The following is a 21639-nucleotide window of genomic DNA, read 5'->3' on the forward strand; positions in this document are numbered from 1 at the left end:
TCTTACAGAATATTGTTACCGTTGTGCTTTGGGTTACAGGTTAACAGTAGGATAATGGATAAGTGTTTGATACTAACTTTCGCTTAATTACTACAAAATGTCGTGCAAAGTGAACGGTACGACGATGCTATTTCACGTTATAATGAGACGTATTCAGAGAAGACTGCTAGGCCTCCATTACCAACTAGATTTAGAAATGACTAACATTTGTTGCCAATATCCCTTAGTTATGTGAGACAAAATTCAACCCCAATGTAACGAATATCACACGTAACCACAGGACAAAAAACATGTCCAAACTGCCCGCAGTGTCTTCGAGAAAATGGCTTCTGTTCACAACGGGTGTACTATTAGAATCAGGATGACGGTAATTCACCACGACATTGGCCAGAGGAATGTTGACAGCAAAGGCAGGCCGAATATGCTGTGTTCTGATCTCTAATGGCTCGTAACTGTACTGACTACGTTCTTTCCTGCCATTGTAGGGTAGATACATTTGATTTAAATATTACGTCTCAAAGCAATCTTTAGGCTGTGGTTGAAGCACTTTCTACCATTCTGTATCTTCCAGGCACTTTAATCCAGCATGATATGCACCTCTGTGGTGCATTGAAAAGTAGGAGAAACGGGTTACAGTTTGATGCTCAGCTGGTAGTTCATTATGAGCGAATTTCAAAGATCTGGGAGTCGAGATCATGTGAAACACATAGCTGTCACCAGTCACGAAAGTCAACTCTTGTGAGGTAACAGGTGAGTTGTGGCGCCCTGAAAATATTCTAAGTTTGGAGTCGGCGTGGCCGCACGGGCCACTCGGCGGGCGTGGGCTGCTCGGCAGGCCGACCACGTGGTGCCGGACGTTGGCCGAAGCAAGAGGGGTCCAGCCCGAGCGCGTACCTGGGAATTCCATTGTGACGCTGTGTCGATGAAAGAGACTTGTATGCCGAGAGTGCCAAAGATGGCGGACATTGAAAAACCATCATGGCAGACATTTCACAGCTCATATAGAAATTAATAGTAGCCAGATGAATCATGGTACCTCAAAAAGAAACATGTATATTACCATTATTTGCATGACGATTCTGATGGTGTAATCAGATTTTCAATATCTTTATTAGTTTAAAGTTTAGTATCTGACTGTAAATCATACAAGTAACACCCAGCAACGAATTTTCAAAATCTAAACGGCTCATCCAATTTCGGCAATTGATGTGCCTTTAGAAAGCTATTAGTGTAAACCTAATTTGGTATGAATTACAGGCATGTAGCCTGAATAGTACATGAGTTATTGGAGGTCAAAGTGGCAGATTACTATCGATCGCATCAGGTCATACGTACTCCACAGTTACACGAAAAGACGGAATCAGTATGCTTATAAATATATTTATTCATCAATGTCTTTGTTTATATCTGATATACGCTATTCATGAAGAAATTGGTCAATTATTTACTGTGTTTTAGAAAGCACAGAGACGGTTAATATGTTTATGTACCGGATGATCGAAAAGTCAGTATAAATTTGAAAACTGAATAAATCATGGAATAATGTAGATAGAGAGGTACAAATTGACACACATGCTTGGAATTACATGGGATTTTATTAGAACCAAAAAAATACAAAAGCTCAAAAAATGTCCGACAGATGGCGCTTCATCTGACCAGAGTAGCAATTATTAGCATAACAAAGTAAGACATGAAATGTTCAATATGTCCACCATCATTCCTCAACAATAGCTGTAGTCGAGGAATAATGTGAACAGCACTGTAAAGCATGTCCGGAGTTATGGTGAGGCATTGGCGTCGGATGTTGTCTTTCAGCATCCCTAGAGATGTCGGTCGATCACGATACACTTACGACTTCAGGTAACCCCAAAGCCAACAATCGCACGAACTGAGGTCTGGAGACCTGGGAGGCCAAGCATGACGAAAGTGGCGGCTAAGCACACGATCATCACCAAACGACACGCGCAAGAGATCTTTCACGCGTCTAGCAATACGGGGTGGAATGCCATCCTGCATAAAACCCCATGTCATTCGAAGCATGTGTGTCAATTTTTACCTCTCTATCTACATTATTCCATGATTTATTCAGTTTTCAAATTTATACTGACTTTTTGGTCACCCGGTACTTAATAATATGTGTTAGATCGTGTTTATGGTCCAGCCATAGGAATATTTATTTAATTTCAAGTTGTTTAAATGTAAATCCAGTATTTCGTATGTGTTTCAATACGTTTGTGAGTATGCGTTGGCTTGGAGACATGGAGGGAGCACCCTAATCAGTCACAGCGCTCGTGAATGGGGAGACTGAATGGAAGTGGGAGAAGAGCATCGTTTCGAGAGAGGACCTGGGAGTGCGGAACAGTGTGGCACGTGAGCTAGACGCGACGGCGCGACGGATGCACTGTTGACGGAGAGACTTGGAGAATGTGGAGCGGTTTGCGCGTGGTCGCGGCAGATAGAAATACTTCAGAGTGCCGACTTGTGCACTTGTGAGATTTACGTGGCTTCTACAGCGAAGACGTAGTGTGCTTTAAGAAGTGAATATAAAGCGAGCTATGTTGTTGTTCATAACTAATTACGTGCAGTAGGAATCTGTTGTTTCCCTGTTATTCTACTTATATTTTATTTAATTGCTGGACCATCGCCACCAATAAGTGATTGCAGTAACATACCACATTCTCAAAATTTCTTCTACTATCGTACTCATCATTTAAAGTCGTTAAGACAGTACCTCTAGATTTTATTTAATTGCAATCTTTCATTTATAAATTTCTACTTTACATTCGCAATTGCCGAGTGATAAAAACCTATGACCATTCGATTCCTGTGCATATTCATATTGTATACTGTAGACTCAGCAGTACTTGGCTTGTAATGCCGCAACTACGTATCCAAGCCCCGAGACAATGAAACCAGCCAAAACTTTTAATATTTCAGCTCTGAGCCTGAGGGTACGTTGTTGTGGGCCACCACAGTACATCATTTTTTTAAATTTAAAATCCCGCACTATAGAGTACAACGGTCAAAATTTTATTACATTACATCTAAACTTTCTTCTACCTGCATCTACTTCTACCTACATATAAAAAAAAAAGTTAGACCTATTTTGGAAATTACATATTTACCTATCTTCGTCTTTTGTTACAGAACCTCTCTTATAGTGATCGCTTCATGTTTGCAATGCTGTCCCAACTAGCTTTTATCAGGGCGGCCCATAAAGGAGGAGGGGGCAGAGTGGGGCTCCAGCTCTCACCCCCCAAAATATCCACCTTTGTTATGGGACAGCGAGACTAGAATTAAAGTGATCCATATTGACATCTATCCAGGCTAGTTTATACGAACACTCGCGAATCATTATCCTGTGACGCAAGTTGCTAGGAAGTGTGCCTACGCAAATCAGCTTACATTAACATACGTTAACCACTCTGCCGCATTGCCAACAGCTTGAACATAATGGCTGGGAACTCCTCTTCCGTTGGTGTATTCGTCATCATGTGCATGTGATAGCATCTACTGTTGTTTCATGTTCTTTTTTATTGCGAAAGGTACTTCCCAAAAGGCGTTGGATACCATGATCTGAGACGGTGTCTTTATCAGTACCTCACTAAAATCCATCGTTTCTTACTTGTAGTAATATGATTTCCAACTTCCTTGGTCGAAGTTCCATCACTTGTTTCTGTTGTTTCAACAAGGAAAAAAACACTAAGCCAGTGAACATGTTCTTACTTGAATCTTACAACGCTGAGATGCACTGTGCCTTATTTATGACAGATATACAACTCCCAAGTCTACCTTTATAGTTTCACCCTCTTCTGTGCTAAGACACCATTTGACGTGGCTTAAGGAACTGCGAGCAGCATACCTCTGCCCTGAGTTGCTGTTTGGTTTTATTAACATGAATCGAGTCCCAGACAATAGAGGGGATTAGTCATGATTAGCCGCCACTAATTTTGGGGTCCACATGACCCTTGGGATATCAATGTTTATTGGAACGGAACTGATTTGTGCTTCAGAAATATAAGTTTCAAGCCGTGGGTCACTTTCATTCCTACTACCTGTTATCTGTGATGGTCACCATACAGTGGTCTAGGCTTTGCTCCAGTATTCACACTTTTCCAAACCACAAGGAGTAACACCCTTCTATGCCACGTTCCGTACTTCACACGTAGTCAAAATGCCTTCTGATGCCGATCTCGTCTGAACTGCCAACCTCGTCGTGAATTTAAAATTGTACATGTAAATGCTGCCGTCTATTATTTCAGCAATTAAATAAAATATCTATGTGTTTTAATTCTAAGTTTCGAAAACATGTATCACTACCCGGTGTATACACGTATACGAATTTATACAAGGACAATAGTGCACCAGAAGTAAAATACAACTGTCTTTCTGGTCCCCGCCAAGATTTCCTCTTAAGTGTTTGAGAAATGTCAGTTCGTTAAAACTTGTAACATGTTATTACCACATCAAATTATGCCAACAGCAAAGTTGTAGATTTTTAGTTAAAGGCTCTAGGATGCCTAGCATCATGCCAAGTTTATTAACAGTGAAAAGGGATGTGTTTAAACTATCTAGAAGTCTGCAGGTTTCTGCTCTACTGTTTGCTAGAGTCTTTTGACGATTGGGCATGTCTAGAAAATCATTATCCGAGTATTTATGACTTCTCTTAAGTACTACATTTACTCAATCGTTAATCAACGGAGGAAGTTTCTCTTCATACTAACTCTAAACTAGGATATTTGCAAATATACAATTGGAGCCTAAATATGTCATCAACGCTGTCCTTGTTCTAGCTTTACTTGTGCCACTCCGTTCTCTTTTCAGGTGGAGCCCACCTGGCGCCTGGACGAAGTGTTTGTGGTCTCAACATTGCTGAGGCCAGGCATGGTCTACGACGAAATAGCTGAGGCTCCACCTCTCACCAGTGAAAACTATGACAGCAATATCTATTACAAAGGTCTTGGCTACTAAATGTGTCACCTTAGTAATACCTCACAGTTCATATACATAAGAAGACTCCCCACCTCGTCCATAATTTTTGGTTGCACTAGTTCCGCACTCTAGCTGCGTTTCGCAATGTCAATATCATCTCCAAGACACCTAAAGAGGTTTCCTGTTACTGACAAACGACATTCCCTTGTTTCATAATAACTTCTAAATGTGATTTATTATGTTTATCGAAGATATCAGTTGCATAACAGCTAGTACCAAGTTAATCGCAAATTCATATTTTCTTCATGCTACTTTACGTAGGTTTTTTTTTGTATTTAGTCGCTTCTTTCTTCTAAAAAGTGCACCCATAATATTGTGCTATACTGAAATTTTTACCTACATATGCTACTTCTGCAACCATTTTCAAACTTCTATTAGCGCCATTAAACTAGACGCATAAACCTATTACTGACCCGGTTATGCAATTTCTCGTAACCAGAACACGTAAATCTTCTGTTTGTAACAGGTGGTTCCATCATCCGAATGATGCAGCAATTTATCGGCAGCGAGGAGTTCTACGATGGCCTCCACAATTATCTAGTCGAAAAGTACGTACTCAATGGCATCATAGACAAGCATATCGCATATAGATAGAGAGCACTGAAAAACACGAGAAATTACGACTTTCATTTGAAACAAGTTCTGTAATAAAATACGCATTAGTTTGATTCTGATGACAACTTCATAGCAAAATTTTCTTTCTGTTAATGAAGGTAGCCTTAAGAAATAGCAGCAGAGTCAAAACAGATGGGTATATCAAAGAACGACAATAAGTGGGTGAATCATGATTCTTCCTAACTTTTTGAAACAAAAATAATATTTATTAATGTCGACTATATTACCCCGGCAGTGAGACGCAATGTATGAATGACTAATGTCTCTGGATCAACCTTATCGAAGGGATTTCAGTGCACTGTCGCATTCTGTTCCTGAAAAAAAAATGTTCATCGACAACACCTGCAAATATTCCTATAATATAATGATGTAGAGCTGATTTAAAATTATGCTAGTCGACATGTGTGAGAATTAATTCTTAGACATACTTGTTGAGTGTGATGAATCGTACGACCAGTCAGGGTTGACTGACATTAAATTTAAATTTTACCGTGTCGCATCGAAGAAATTGAGGCACCAGTTAATTACTTTAAGTCCCATCAACTTTAACAGTATGGAGCCTAGCAACAATAAAAAGTTGAAGTATCACGACCTGTTCATTACTCGCCAAATACCAAGTTCTTAATTTAGCACTCCTCGCGACAAATCCGTAAGCAACGTAGCTAAACTGTCGCTCAAACTAACACCGCTCCCTCGAACAAACACGTCTCATCCACTAGCTCACCCCACATTCGTGTATTGCAATTTACACCCGTTTCCCTCGACATAGGTCCTTATGGATCCTACTCACAAGCTTCATATTTTTTGATTAACATATGACGCTTGAAATTTAACCCTTCATACTTCCATGAGTGGGCGCGTTGCGGCTTTTACACCGCAAATAGTATTACACTTTTAACCTAAGGAAAAATAATCTTCATATAATCGCCAGTTACATTTTATTGGAGGAGACATAACATAACATTACATGGCTCTATAAAAATAATCTTTTATTTATTTGTTGCCTTCACAATCGTCTATTATTGTCATTGTAATTTATAAAAAGGCGATATTCTTTATTGCCTTCGTGGTTCTTTTAATTATGTCACTTAATTGCACTGATTCACGTGAAAAGAAAGTAACACGGGAACACATTATGAAATTACAAAATCCCTCTCCTGTTTATGATTGTGAATAAATTAGTCAACTTCCATCTGCATCTCACAATCTTCAGGACGTACAATTAGACGGTGCCTGTCAAATGCCTTCTTTTTCTCCATTTCCACACTTTTATGAGACCTAATGAAACACATGTTTCTATAAAAGTAATACATTGTAGCAAATCAATATCCAAGATTGTAAAAAGTAATGGAAATTGCATATGGGAACTTCGATTCGATTCGAATATTCATTATATAGTAATATAAAAGAAAGATCTCCTTGAGGCGAAAGAAAAACACAACTATAGAAAACACTTAAATCACAAGGCGCGTAGCGGCAAACACCCGCAAACGCAACACTCACATTTCAAACAACAATAACGACCAAACTGCAGAAAGCATGAATCGCGCAGATGCAGTAAGTGGTGAAATCTGTTGAGAGCCGGCCGCGGTGGTCTCGCTGTTAAGGCGCTCAGTCCGGAACCGCCCGACTGCTACGGTCGCAGGTTCGAATCCTGCCTCGGGCATGGATGTGTGTGATGTCCTTAGGTTAGTTAGGTTTAAGTAGTTCTAAGTTCTAGGGGACTGATGACCACAGAAGTTAAGTCCCATAGTGCTCACAGCCATCTGTTGAGAATAACAAATACATATCTAGATGTGGACGCAACTGTAATGCTATCTGTGGTACTAACAGAAAGCTAAACCTTGTGGCTAACTGACGCAGGCGCGCCTACCGAAGGGTTAACTGTAGTAGGACACAATTTATGCTTCATTTCTGAACAAGTTGACACCGTACACTATGTGTCTAACTTATACGAGGGTCGTCCCATAACTAATGGAACACATTTTTTCTCGCCCAGTTTCGGTTGAAAAATTGCGGAATTTCTGTGGGACATCGTCGAATATTCCGCTTCAGCCCCTACAGTTCCAGGAAGTTCCGATAGATGGCGGCGCTATACGTAGCCTTCTGCGTCCCAGGCAGAGAGCTGCCACTGAGTTTCTTTTTAAAGAAAACCAGGGCACTGCAGTCATTCATAGGCGCCTGCAGAATGTCTACAGAGATCTGGCAGTGAACGAAAGCACAGCGAGTCGTTGGGCAAGGCGTCTGTCATCATCGCAAGAAGGTCGCCCTGATCTGTCCGATTTTCTGCATGCCGGCCAGCAGCACACAGCTGTCACTCCTGCAATGTTGGAACGTGCAGACACTCTCATTCGAGGTGACTGACGGATCAAATCAAACACCTTAGTGCTCTACTGGACGTCTCTGTTGATATTTACATCTACATCTACATACATACTCCGCAAGCCACCTGACGGTGCGTGGCGGAGGCTACCTTGAGTACCTCTATCGGTTCTCCCTTCTATTCCAGTCTCGTATTGTTCGTGGAAAGAAGGATTGTCGGTATGCCTCTGTGTCGGCTCTAATCTCTCTGATTTTATCCTCGTGGTCTCTTCGCGAGATATACGTAGGAGGGAGCAATATACGGCTTGACTCCTCGGTGAAGGTATGTTCTCGAAACTTTAACAAAAGCCCCTACCGAGCTACTGAGCGTCTCTCCCGCAGAGTCTTCCACTGGAGTTTATCTATCATCTCCGTAACGCTTTAGCAATTACCAAATGATCCCGTAACGAAGCGCGCTGCTCTCCGTTGGATGTTCTCTATCTCTTCTATCAGCCCCATCTGGTACGGATCCCACACTGTTGATCAGTATTCTAGCAGTGGGCGAACAAGCGTACTGTAACCTACTTCCTTTATTTTCGGATTGCATTTCCTTAGGATTCTTCCAATGAATCTCAGTCTGGCATCTGCTTTACCGACGATCAACTTTATATGATCATTCCATTTTAAATCACTCCTAATGCGTACTCCTAGATAATTTATGGAATTAACTGCTTCCAGTTGCTGACCTGCTATTTTGTAGCTAAATAATAAGGGAACTATCTTTCTATGTATTCTCAGCACATTACACTTGTCTACATTGAGATTCAATTGCCATTCCCTGCACCATGCGTCAATTCGCTGCAGATCCTCCTGCATTTCAGTACAATTTTCCATTGTTACAACCTCTCGACATACCATAGCATCATCCGCAAAAAGCCTCAGTGAACTTCCGATGTCATCCACAAGGTCATTTATGTATATTGTGAATAGCAACGGTCGTACGACACTCCCCTGCAGCACACCTGAAATCACTCTTACTTCGGAAGATTTCTCTCCATTGAGAATGACATGCTGCGTTCTGTTATCTAGGAACTCTTCAATCCAATCACACAATTTGTCTGATAGTCCATATGCTCTTACTTTGTTCATTAAACGACTGTGGGGAACTGAATCGAACGCCTTGCGGAAGTCAAGAAACACGGCATCTACCTGTGAAGTATCTATGACCCTCTGAGTCTCGTGGACGAACAGCGCGATCTGGGTTTCACACGATCGTGTTTTTCGAAACCCGTGCTGACTCCTACAGAGTACAGAGTAGATTTCTAGTGTCCAGAAAAGTCATTATAGTCGAACATAATACATGTTCCAAAAGTTCTACAACTGATCGACGTTAGAGATACAGGTCTATAGTTCTGCACATCTGTTCGACGTCCCTTCTTGAAAACGGGGATGATCTGTGCTCTTTTCCAATCCTTTGGAACGCTGCGCTCTCCTAGAGACCTACGGTACACCGTTGCAAGAAATGGGGGGGGGGGGGGGGGGCAAGTTCCTTCGCGTACTCTGTGTAAGATCGAACTGGTATCCCATCAGGTCCAGCGGCCTTTCCTCTTTTGAGCGATTTTAAGTGTTTCTCTATCCCTCTGTCGTCTATTTCGATATCTACCATTTTATCATCTGTGCGACAATCTAGAGAAGGAACTAATGGTGACACACTCCGCTACCAGTTGGGGTACTCAAAAGTGTGTGCCCGCTGGGCTCTTCGCCGCTTAACAGAAGAACGTAAAGAGCAACGAAGGACCATCTGTGTGAACTGCTTGCACGTTACGAGGCTGATCGTGACATTTTCTGTGAAACATCGTCATAGGCGATGAAACGTGGCTTCATAACTTCGAACCTTAAACAAAATGGCAATCCGGGGAGTGGCGCCACATGATGTCGCCTTTCATTGTGTAACGATCAACCGGGAAGTGTAACGTGCTATCCTCAGGAAATTGGAGAAACGACTTCAGCGTGTTCGTCCCCACAAAAATGTAAACGAAATTCTCCTTCTCCAAGACAACGCAAAGCCTCTCACAAGTCTGAGCACCCAAGAGGAGCTCAAAAACCTTCATTCGACTGTTCTTCCTCATCCACTCTTCAGACACTTCCGACTTCTATCTGTTTGACCGAATGAAGGACGCACTCCGGGGGAATCAGTATGTGGATGGTGGGGAGGTTACTGATGCAGCAATACCTCGGCTCCAACGTCGACCAGCAGAGTGGCCCCATGTGGGCATATAGGCCCTCCCAGTAAGACCGCCGCATTGAACGGAGATTAAGTTGAAAGTTAGGTTTTTATAACCAAAAATTGGGCAATCTTATGGTGTACGGGAATCGTGAATAAAAGCAACCTGCCTTTACCAAAAATGAAAAAAAGGATTGCATTACGTAATGAACGCCCTTCTTATATTCTATGCGTAATTGTAATTCATCCAATTTTCATAAAGCACGAATCTTTGAAAAACCAAAACGTATCTTAATTTTATGCTGACACAACAAGTAAGGCGTCTTGTCTATAGAAAAAATCCTCCGCTTTCCTACTGTCGATCGGAATTGAGATAGCGCTAATGATTCTCACATCACAAACAATATAACAATTCGTATTTAGTATCGTACAATTTTTTGCTTATTTTGTACAAAAGCATAAACATTTATATTTGTTCATGTGCCTAGCTCTTAGTACTGGTGAATTCTGCAATGTGCAATATTCTGTTAATTATGCAGCTTCTAGAGTACGATTAATCAAATATGGTAATTACTGACAGACTTCCACTGGCTAAATAAATATTTTAGCGGTATAAATAAAGATGTTTAATAATAGATCTCAGTAAGTTCACTAGTCATGCACTGTCTAGTGGCGACACTCTTTAGTGTCGCTTCGCACTGACTACAAAAAGCCGTGGCTTATGAGGAGTTGCTCGATCATTGTACCCTATTCATTGTTAACTCCCTACGCACACTCATTGTGCTATCTGGACTGCTGGTACCACTTTGAAGCTCACGATTGATTCCTTCCGCTTATTTCATGCGATTTTTTTACAACACCTAGTCCGTCAGTACATGAGGTCTATCTAGTCTTGTTTTAGCTGTCGTTCATTCGCGTTACCACTTCACAATCACAGCAGACAACGGGGACAGTTTTAGAAGGGTTGAAACGCCGTTGATGGATTTGTTACTCTGGTGACATTCTGTGACTAGTCCACGTTCGAAGTCACTAAGCTCTCCTGAGCGGACCATTCTTCTGTTACTGCTTCCCTACTGACACGCAATACTGCCCGCCTCAGTTCAAACTTTTGGGTCTGTCTCTCGTGACTTCTAATGACCAATTTCGTATCACATAGAGGTGACCGAATACTTTTGATGAAATACATACTACACCCGTAATGATCTCGTCGTGGACGAGACGTTAAGCTCTAATCTTCCTTTTCCTGTGTGCAGGATAAGTATCGGCACAAGACATCTTCCATATGTCAACTGCAAAAGGATAGGAAGCCACGTCCCCACATTTAGGATTGTTTTAGAATAACACGGGATCAGTACAATTCACTTTCGGAAATAGGTGCCCGTATGTGTGCCATAACACATGTTTGTTGGCAATTTCATGAACGCTGCAATCCATATACAGCCAGTTCAGCAACGCGACGGATGACATCCTGTTCGCGGCAATGGACGCGGTGGCGCCTGCGTCGTCTCTGGATCCCAACGCGACTGTGTCATCAGTGATGCTGCCCTGGGCGCGACAGTCCGGATTTCCATTTCTCACCGTCACCAGGAACTATGTGGACGGCTCTGCAGTCATCACACAGGTGGGCAACAGTCCAGACCTTTAAATAAACTTCTCAGCGCTGACCTCATAAGTTGCATCGTTCTGTCTGTGTAAGTGTGTGTCACTATATATATATATATATATATATATATATATATATATATATATATATATATATATATATATATATATACTCCTGGAAATTGAAATAAGAACACCGTGAATTCATTGCCCCAGGAAGGGGAAACTTTATTGACACATTCCTGGGGTCAGATACATCACATGATCACACTGGCAGAACCACAGGCACATAGACACAGGCAACAGAGCATGCACAATGTCGGCACTAGTACAGTGTATATCCACCTTTCGCAGCAATCCAGGCTGCTATTCTTCCATGGAGACGATCGTAGAGATGCTGGATGTAGTCCTGTGGAACGGCTTGCCATGCCATTTCCACCTGGCGCCTCAGTTGGACCAGCGTTCGTGCTGGACGTGCAGACCGCGTGAGACGACGCTTCATCCAGTCCCAAACATGCTCAATGGGGGACAGATCCGGAGATCTTGCTGGCCAGGGTAGTTGACTTACACCTTCTAGAGCACGTTGGGTGGCACGGGATACATGCGGACGTGCATTGTCCTGTTGGAACAGCAAGTTCCCTTGCCGGTCTAGGAATGGTAGAACGATGGGTTCGATGACGGTTTGGATGTACCGTGCACTATTCAGTGTCCCCTCGACGATCACCAGTGGTGTGCGGCCAGTGTAGGAGATCGCTCCCCACACCATGATGCCAGGTGTTGGCCCTGTGTGCCTCGGTCGTATGTAGTCCTGATTGTGGCGCTCACCTGCACGGCGCCAAACACGCATACGACCATCATTGGCACCAAGGCAGAAGCGACTCTCATCGCTGAAGACGACACGTCTCCATTCGTCCCTCCATTCACGCCTGTCGCGACACTACTGGAGGCGGGCTGCACGATGTTGGGGCGTGAGCGGAAGACGGCCTAACGGTGTGCGGGACCGTAGCCCAGCTTCATGGAGACGGTTGCGAATGGTCCTCGCCGATACCCCAGGAGCAACAGTGTCCCTAATTTTCTGGGAAGTGGCGGTGCGGTCCCCTACGGCACTGCGTAGGATCCTACGGTCTTGGCGTGCATCCGTGCGTCGCTGCGGTCCGGTCCCAGGTCGACGGGCACGTGCACCTTCCGCCGACCACTGGCGACAACATCGATGTACTGTGGAGACCTCACGCCCCACGTGTTGAGCAATTCGGCGGTACGTCCACCCGGCCTCCCGCATGCCCACTATACGCCCTCGCTCAAAGTCCGTCAACTGCACATACGGTTCACGTCCACGCTGTCGCGGCATGCTACCAGTGTTAAAGACTGCGATGGAGCTCCGTATGCCACGGCAAACTGGCTGACACTGACGGCGGCGGTGCACAAATGCTGCGCAGCTAGCGCCATTCGACGGCCAACACCGCGGTTCCTGGTGTGTCCGCTGTGCCGTGCGTGTGATCATTGCTTGTACAGCCCTCTCGCAGTGTCCGGAGCAAGTATGGTGGGTCTGACACACCGGTGTCAATGTGTTCTTTTTTCCATTTCCAGGAGTATACATATATATATATATATATATATATATATATATATATATATATATATATATATATATATATATATATTGTTGTTGTGGTCTTCAGTCCAGAGACTGGTTTGATGCAGCTCTCCATGCTACTCTATCCTGTGCAAGCTTCTTCATCTCCCAGTACCTACTGCAGCCTACATCCTTCTGAATCTGCTTGGTGTATTCATCTCTTGGTCTCCCTCTACGATTTTTACCCTCCACGCTGCCCTCCAATACTAAATTGGTAATCCCTTGATGCCTCAGATCATGTCCTACCAACCGATCCCTTCTTCTAGTCAAGTTGTGCCACAAACCTCTCTTCTCCCCAATCCTATTCAGCACCTCCTCATTAGTTATGTGATCTACCCATCTAATCTTCAGCATTCTTCTGTAGCACCACATTTCGAAAGATTCTATTCTCTTCTTATCAAAACTATTTGTCGTCCATGTTTCACTTCCATACATGGCTACACTCCATACAAATACTTTCGGAAACGACTTCCTGACACTTAAATCTATACTCGATGTTAACAAATTTCTCTTCTTCAGAAACGATTTCCTTGCCATTGCCAGTCTACATTTTATATCCTCTCTACTTCGACCATCATCAGTTATCTTGCTCCCCAAATAGCAAAACTCCTTTACAACTTTAAGTGTCTCATTTCCTAATCTAATACCCTCAGCATCACCCAACTTAATTCGACTACATTCCATTATCCTCGTTTTGCTTTTGTTGATTTTCATCTTATATCCTCCCTTCAAGACACTACCCATTCCGTTCAACTGCTCTTCCAAGTCCTTTGCTGTCTCTGACAGAATTACAATATCATCGGTGAACCTCAAAGTTTTTATTTCTTCTCCATGGATTTTAATACCTACTCCGAATTTTTCTTTTGTTTCCCTTACTGGTTGCTCAATATACAGATTGAATAACATCGTGGAGAGGCTACAACCCTGTCTCACTCCCTTCCCAACCACTGCTTCCCTTTCATGCCCCCCAACTCTTATAACTGCCATTCGGTTTCTATACAAATTGTAAATAGCCTTTCGCTCCCTATATTTTACCCCTGCCACCTTCAAAATTTGAAAGAGAGTATTCCAGTCAACATTGTCAAAAGCTTTCTCTAAGTATACAAATGCTAGAAACGTAGGTTTGCCTTTCCTTAATCTAGCTTCTAAGATACGCCGTATGGTCAGTATTGCCTCATGTGTTCCAATATTTCTACGGAATCCAAACTGATCTTCCTCAAGGTTGGCTTCTACTAGTTTTTCCATTCGTCTGTAAAGAATTCGCGTTAGTATTTTGCAGCCGTGACTTATTAAACTGATGGTTCTGTAATTTTCACATCTGTCAACACCTGCTTTCTTTGGGATTGGAATTATTATATTCTTCTTGAAGTCAGAGGCTATTTCGCCTGTCTCATACATCTTGCTCACCAGATGGTAGAGTTTTGTCACCTGCTCTCCCAAGGCCGTCAGTAGTTCTAATGGAATGTTGTCTACCCCCGGGACCTTGTTTCGACTCAGGTCTTTCAGTGCTCTGTCAAACTCTTCACGCAGTATCGTATCTCCCATTTCATCTTCATCTACATCCTCTTTCATTTCCATAATATTGTCCTCAAGTACATCACCCTTGTATAGACCCTCTATGTACTCCTTCCACCTTTCTGCTTTCCCTTCTTTGCTTAGAACTGGGTTTCCACCTGAGCTCTTGATATTCATACAAGTGGTTCTCTTTTCTCCAAAGGTCTCTTTAATTTTCCTGTAGGCAGTATCTATCTTACCCCTAGTGAGATAAGCCTCTACATCCTTACATTTATTCTCTAGCCATCCCTGCTTAGCCATTTTGCACTTCCTGTCGATCTCATTTTTGAGACGTTTGTATTCCTTTTCGCCTGCTTCATTTACTGCATTTTTATATTTTCTCCTTTCATCAATTAAATTCAATATTTCTTCTGTTACCCAAGGATTTCTACTAGCCCTCGTCTTTTTACCTACTTGATCCTCTGCTGCCTTCACTACTTCATCCCTCAAAGCTACCCGTTCTTCTTCTACTGTATTTATTTCCCTCATTCCTGTCAATTGTTCCCTTACGCTCTCCCTGAAACTCTGTACAACCTATGCTTTAGTCAGTTTATCGAGGTCCCATCTCCTTAAATTCCCACCTTTTTGCAGTTTGTGTGTGTGTGTGTGTGTGTGTGTGTGTGTGTGTGTTTGCGTTTCATGCCCCCTCTTCCATGAAGAGAATGTCAGGAATAATTACCACTCGGCACCCTCAAGATGGAAGCCACAAGCATTTCTTTCCCGCCCTCGTTTTTTTTCTCTACCATAGTAAAGTATCTTCTGAACTCCAGAACAGTTTTTCTGCACAATTAACAAATTACAAATACACACACCCACATACACACACACACACACACACACACACACACACACACACACACACACATGCAGAAAGACATATTCTCTTTTATTTCTGTCTATGACAATGGACAACATTGTACAAAAAATTAACTGGTTCTGACCAAATCCAAAAGAGTGTGGAGTCATGCTGGGCCCATAGTGCAGAGGTGCATGAATTGTAACCACACTCTGCTACCTCTTATGTGGGGTTGGTAGCGTGAGTGACAAATGGGTTAGAAGTTTTGAATGGCTGCTTAATATTTATTAACCCTTTCGCTGCTACAGACGAGCTCTTTGCATTCCGTGCTGAGACTGCTTTTGTCATGGCTGCACTCTTCGCCAAATGCTGGTGCCTGTGCTGAGAGATGGCATATCGGCTGATGTGAAATACTTATCATACGATTTTTCGAAAACTATTGGGTGAAAAAATTTTGTTTTTGCATAACTTACGGCCTGATATCTGCACTGAACAAAGAACTGAATTTGTTTTGTTTATCCGTCGTATCAGCTCCGCTGCGTCAAAATTTTATTTAAAACTGAGAGCAGAAGGATATCTCAGTCCGTTCTCGATTTATTTGGTTTTATATACGAAGGACGGTAGCGCGCGACGCGCCCATTCAACTCCCTGCACATCCCGTATAATATGCTCATAACTAGCGTCATATCTCATAAACGATTCAAAATATCGAAACGAGGTGCAAATGACAGCAAGCAATTAGATATATCTGTTGTCTGATAAATACTCCAAACGTTTTTGTTCACAGAGATATGGAAGTAGCTCGTCCGCAGCAGTGAGAGGTCGGTGGTTCAGGACGCACTCAGACGTCCATAGCAGCACGTGTATACACGCCCGCATCAGCGATAGTGTTAATTTAAAAATTACAACTTCAGAAAATGAAAAATTTAGGCAATATTATGCCACAAAAATGACGATAGACAATTTACACCAAAAATAACGAGGAGCCACGTTCACTTCCTACACATGAACATAGCTCCATAGCTTACAGATAGCCACGTAGATGAGCTCCATATTGATCAGCCACTTAATCATGCACAAAGGAGTATTTGTTCATCTGAAAAATAGATTACATTAGGTCTTTGTCAGTATACACTGAAGCGCTAAAATAATCTGTTATAGGCACGCGTATTCAAATACAGAGGTATGCAGTCAGGCAAAATACGGTGCTGCGGTCGGCAACGCCTATATAAGACAAGTGTCTGGTGCAGTTGTTAGATCGGTTACTGCCGCTACAATGGCAAGTTATCAAGATTTAAGTGAGTTTGAAGGTGGTGTTATAGTCGGCGCCCAAGCGATGGGACACAGCATCTCCGACGTAGCGATGAAGTGAGTATTTTCCCGTACCACCATTTCACGAGTGTTCAAAATGGTTCAAATGGCTCTAAGTACTATGGGACTTAACATCTGAGGTCATCAACGCCCTAGACTTAGAACTACTTAAACCTAACTAATCTAAGGACATCACACACACCCATGCCCGAGGCAGGATTCGAATCTGCGATCATAGCAGCAGCGCGGTTCCAGACTGAAGCGCCTAGAACCGCTCGGCCACAGCGACCGGCCATTTCACAAGTGTACCGTGAATATCAGAACCCAGTAAAACATCAAATCTCCGGCATCACTGCGGCGGGAAAAAGATCCTGAAAGAACGAGACCAACGACGACTGAAGAGAATCGTTCAACGTGACGGAAGTGAAACCCTTCCGCAAATTGCTGCAGATATCAATGCTGGGCCATCAATAGCTGCTAGCGTGCGAACCATGCGACGAAACATTATCGATATGCGCTTTCGGAGCCAAAGGCCCACTCGTGTACCCTTGATGACTTCACGACAAAAAGCTTTACGCCTCGCCTGGAAGGTCAACACCAACATTGGACTGTTGATGACTGGAAACATGTTGCTAGATCGGACAAGTCTCATTTCAAATTATATCGAGCTGATGAACGTGCACGGGTATGGAGACACCTCATGTATCCATGGATCTTGCATATTAGCAGGGAACTATTCAAGCCGGTGGAGGCTCTGTAATGGTGTGGGGCGTGTGCATTTGGAGTGATATGGGACCCCTGACACGTCTAGATATGACCCTGACAAGTGACACGTACGTATGCGTCCTGTCCAATCACCTGCATCCATTCATGTCCATTGTGCATTCCGACGGACTTGGGCAATTCCAGCAGAACAATGCGACACCCCACACGTTCACAATTGCTACAATGTGGCTCCAAGAGTTCAAACACTTCCGATGAAAACAAATTCTGTTCAGACGGTACCATCAGAAACAATCTCACCACTCTTTGCGCACAGTACAATTACAGTCCGGCTAGCACTCAATAGCCACCTCCAGCCGTCAGTTTATTTCTCCCCCCCCCCCCTCCATCCCCCTAGGGAACCTCCCCATTCGGAGGCTCGCATTAGCCACAATAGCTTTCCTCCACGACTTCGCCAGACAGCGGAGCCACTGCCCTGAGCCAAGGATTGCTAGCAGCTCGCGATAATCGAAAAAGTGTCGCAAAGAGGCAGCTGGTAAAACCCTCTCATTTACTTCTTTTTCGGAATTCCTTCACCCCACTTACTGGCTAAGGAGAACTGAGGCTGTATCAAAAGATACGAGCATTTATGTAACATATCTTGGCAGTTTCGATATCGTTAACAGGCATATATTGTCAAAATTCTCGATCTTTGCCTTTCGTGGGCAAGTGCTCTACCATCTGAGCTACCCAACGACGACTCGCGCCCCGTGCTCACAGTTTTACTTCTGCCAGTACCTCGTCTCCTACCTTCCAAACTTTACAGAAGCTCTTCTGCGAACCTTGCATAACTAGCACTCCTGAAAGAAGGGATATTGAGCAGACATGGCTTAGCCACAACCTGGGGGATTTTCACTGAGTTCGAGTCTCGATTCGGCACACAGTTTTAATCTGCCAGGAAGTTTCATATCAGCGCACATTCCGCTGCAGAGTGAAAATCTGATTCTGGATAATTAAGGTTACACGGAACCATTGGTTCGCGAACCCTACCCGCACTTATTCGGATTTTTTAAACTGATATTTCTTAACAGCGTATCTTTTCACTGAAAAACTACGAGAATGTGGGTAAAGAAACGACAGCCTCAATGGTGACTTTTACAAGCGTCAAACTGAATGGATTAACCTCTTGTGGCTTTTTTATTGGGAACGGCACTTTTTTTCAGTTGGTACATAGTCCTCCGCTTCTTGTTCATTCTGAGGGAAGGACTTCCCGACCATTTGCCTCAGTAATAATTTCAGATTAAGATCATCTGCAAGTACAGAAAAATTAGGATTAGTTTATGACATCATATCCCTCTGGTTAAGGTAAGTAACAAGCTATTTTTGTGCCATAGCCGTCCTATCAAGAAGGAAGAAAACATGGCGCAGTACGGGCTCGTAGTTCAAGGGTAGCAACGAAATGGCAACTTTTGATCAAATCTGATCTTTGACCTTGACCTTGAACTATGACCTTCTCATTTTCCTCTCCCCATCCTCTTCCCTCGCCAAACCCTTCCAGTCTTCTGTGTAACGCCCCTTTCTTGGCAATAGGCTGATCATAAAGCATCTAAGCCAACACACCGTCATGCTACAGCTTTTCCATGGCCACGAACTGTTCCTGGAACGACCAGCAGAACGATGTCACAGAGACGGAAGCTTTCAGCAGCCTGAAGTCCAAGCGCCATCGTGCAATAACGTGTATTCAGAATGCAAAATTACTGATTCTAGGCGCTGACAAAGTGGAAGACACCAGCCAGCCCCTCTGAAATCTTACAGCTCCAACAGGGCTTCTGGAGGAGCTGACTAAACAGTTGATAACTACACCATCCGCAGACATTGCCGCCAGTACCTCCAGTCTCCCACCTCAGCAGCGGTCTGCATGTAGTCACCTTGATTTCTCCGCTGCACTGGGTCACTTGTTGGGAGATTACCTGCTGTAGCCCGGTACCTCCCTGGTGGGCCGTGAGTTTGAGCCTGCGCCGGCTTTTTTCTCAGCTACTCGTCGTTATCATCCAGCGTGTGCAGCCCTAGATTGTCGCTGGTCGCTGGCTATCACCGACGGGGGAGGAGGCGCTCATGCCCTCATGCCGTCGTCTTCTTTGGTCATTGCAAAGTAGCACCATTTTTACACCGTCCATTCCAGTATGTCGTCGCTGTGATCACAGAGCAGCGAGCTACAAAGAGCTCCTATGGCCATCCTTCGCCAATTGTACAGTACCTGCATCAGGCCTCTCTGGCTATGAGGACGTCAGCAATTTCAGGGTCCCGCAAACATTGTCTGTCAGACGGGCGAAACACTGACGCCAGCACACCACATGCCGCGGATACCTTTACAACCCAAGCCAACAACCTTCTCTTCAACTATGGCTCAAGCCAAATGACGGTTGTTATTTCCTTTCACGATAACTACTCACCTCAGATAAATTGTTCGTGGTGGCCGATGCAGTTGATCAGCTATTTTAGCTTTGATGTTGGTTATATGAAGGGCAATAGTTAGTGAAGAAGGTAATAATAACAAGATCACCTTGGAGTGAATTATCAGTAGTAAAATATATCTTTATATAATATATAACAGGGAAACATCTAATACAAATACTTCAGATGCAGATTTCAATACACAAATTTCAAAAAGTTAACATCTGTTTGTTTTGTCGGCAAAGAGGCACACTCCGCTCGTTGGCGTCAATTAGGATTTCTCTGAAGTGGCAGTCATGGCACCACTAATCCGACAACTTCATATTTAACTTAGCATTCACTGGCTCATATCTGTCAAAACCTATTTTTAATGGTTTTGTAGTTCACTCGGTAAATATGTAACACTTATAAGGATCACTTTGTTGCCCGTCCGTCTGTCTATCCGACTGTTAAAACCTCATCTTCTCAGAAATGTGGATTATCAAGTAGAAATTTATGTCACATATTAAGGTCCACAGACCCTTGGCGATGTAAAAACTTAAGCTCCTAGGTCAACGCAGTCATAGATGCAGCTATTTAGATAACATAATTTGATACTCGCAAACTCGCTCATCAAAAGCAACAGGGTACTTCCCGTTGAGCTAGACTAATTACATATGGCAAGAAGCAAGGTTTCATAGTACAGCTTAAGGAAAAAATACGAAAATCGTTAATTTCGAATTATATCACGCGAAAAAATTTTTTGGAATTTGTTATAGTGCTGTCTGTCTGTCCGTCTTTCTGTTGAGACTCCTTTTTCTCATAACGTGTAGATGTGTGTAGTTCCCTTAGCGGTCTAATGAACGCTAGCTTATAAGTCAATTAAGTCAAAAGATACGGCTCAAAAGATACGGCTCAAAAGATACGTCCATTTATGTCACATATTCTGGTAGTCGAAAACGCTTTCATCTAAATCTATAGGGTACTCCCCGTTGGCCTACACCCATGAAATTTGACAAGAGACAGTGTTCTACAGTACAAGTAAAGGAAAAGAAATCAGAAAATTGTTAACTGCAACTATGTCACTCGAAAAAAAAATCTTTTGTCATTTGTTATCTGACGCCAGACGTAAAATTAAATACTCGAAAATCTTGGAACTACCAGGACCAATATGTTACCAATATCAACGTCGATAACAGCAAAAATTGTTGAGATTCTCGATCCCCGGGATGAGTGAACCCTCGATTAAATTTGTACAGAATCCCCAGAGCAAGAGTCCTACTCGCACCTGCCGGATGGTTTTACGAATATATGAGTATTTAGTGAATACTTCATTCTTAGTGCAGGAAGTCAGTACGGCTCTTGTTCTCAATATTATACATGTCGTTTCCAGGCAACGCTTCCCCCAAACCCTTCACGAACACATGCGACTCTGGTGATATAACTGAGTGTAGACCAATCAGTGATGTACCAATG

The 21639-nt window shown here is 43.2% G+C and overlaps 1 protein-coding gene across 1 annotated transcript in view; it reads left to right on the plus strand.

The window, feature by feature from the left end:
• LOC124789817 (aminopeptidase N-like) overlaps positions 1 to 21639 on the plus strand; it is a 154088-nt gene that overhangs the window by 65185 nt on the left and 67264 nt on the right. The window contains exons 8-10 of the mRNA XM_047257300.1: positions 4825 to 4957; positions 5459 to 5540; positions 11573 to 11753. Of these exons, the coding sequence (XP_047113256.1) occupies positions 4825 to 4957; positions 5459 to 5540; positions 11573 to 11753 (396 nt within the window). The remainder of the gene's footprint in view (positions 1 to 4824; positions 4958 to 5458; positions 5541 to 11572; positions 11754 to 21639) is intronic.

The sequence above is a fragment of the Schistocerca piceifrons genome, chromosome 3 (genome assembly GCF_021461385.2).
Source record: "Schistocerca piceifrons isolate TAMUIC-IGC-003096 chromosome 3, iqSchPice1.1, whole genome shotgun sequence".
In the NCBI taxonomy this organism is placed as follows: domain Eukaryota; kingdom Metazoa; phylum Arthropoda; class Insecta; order Orthoptera; family Acrididae; genus Schistocerca; species Schistocerca piceifrons.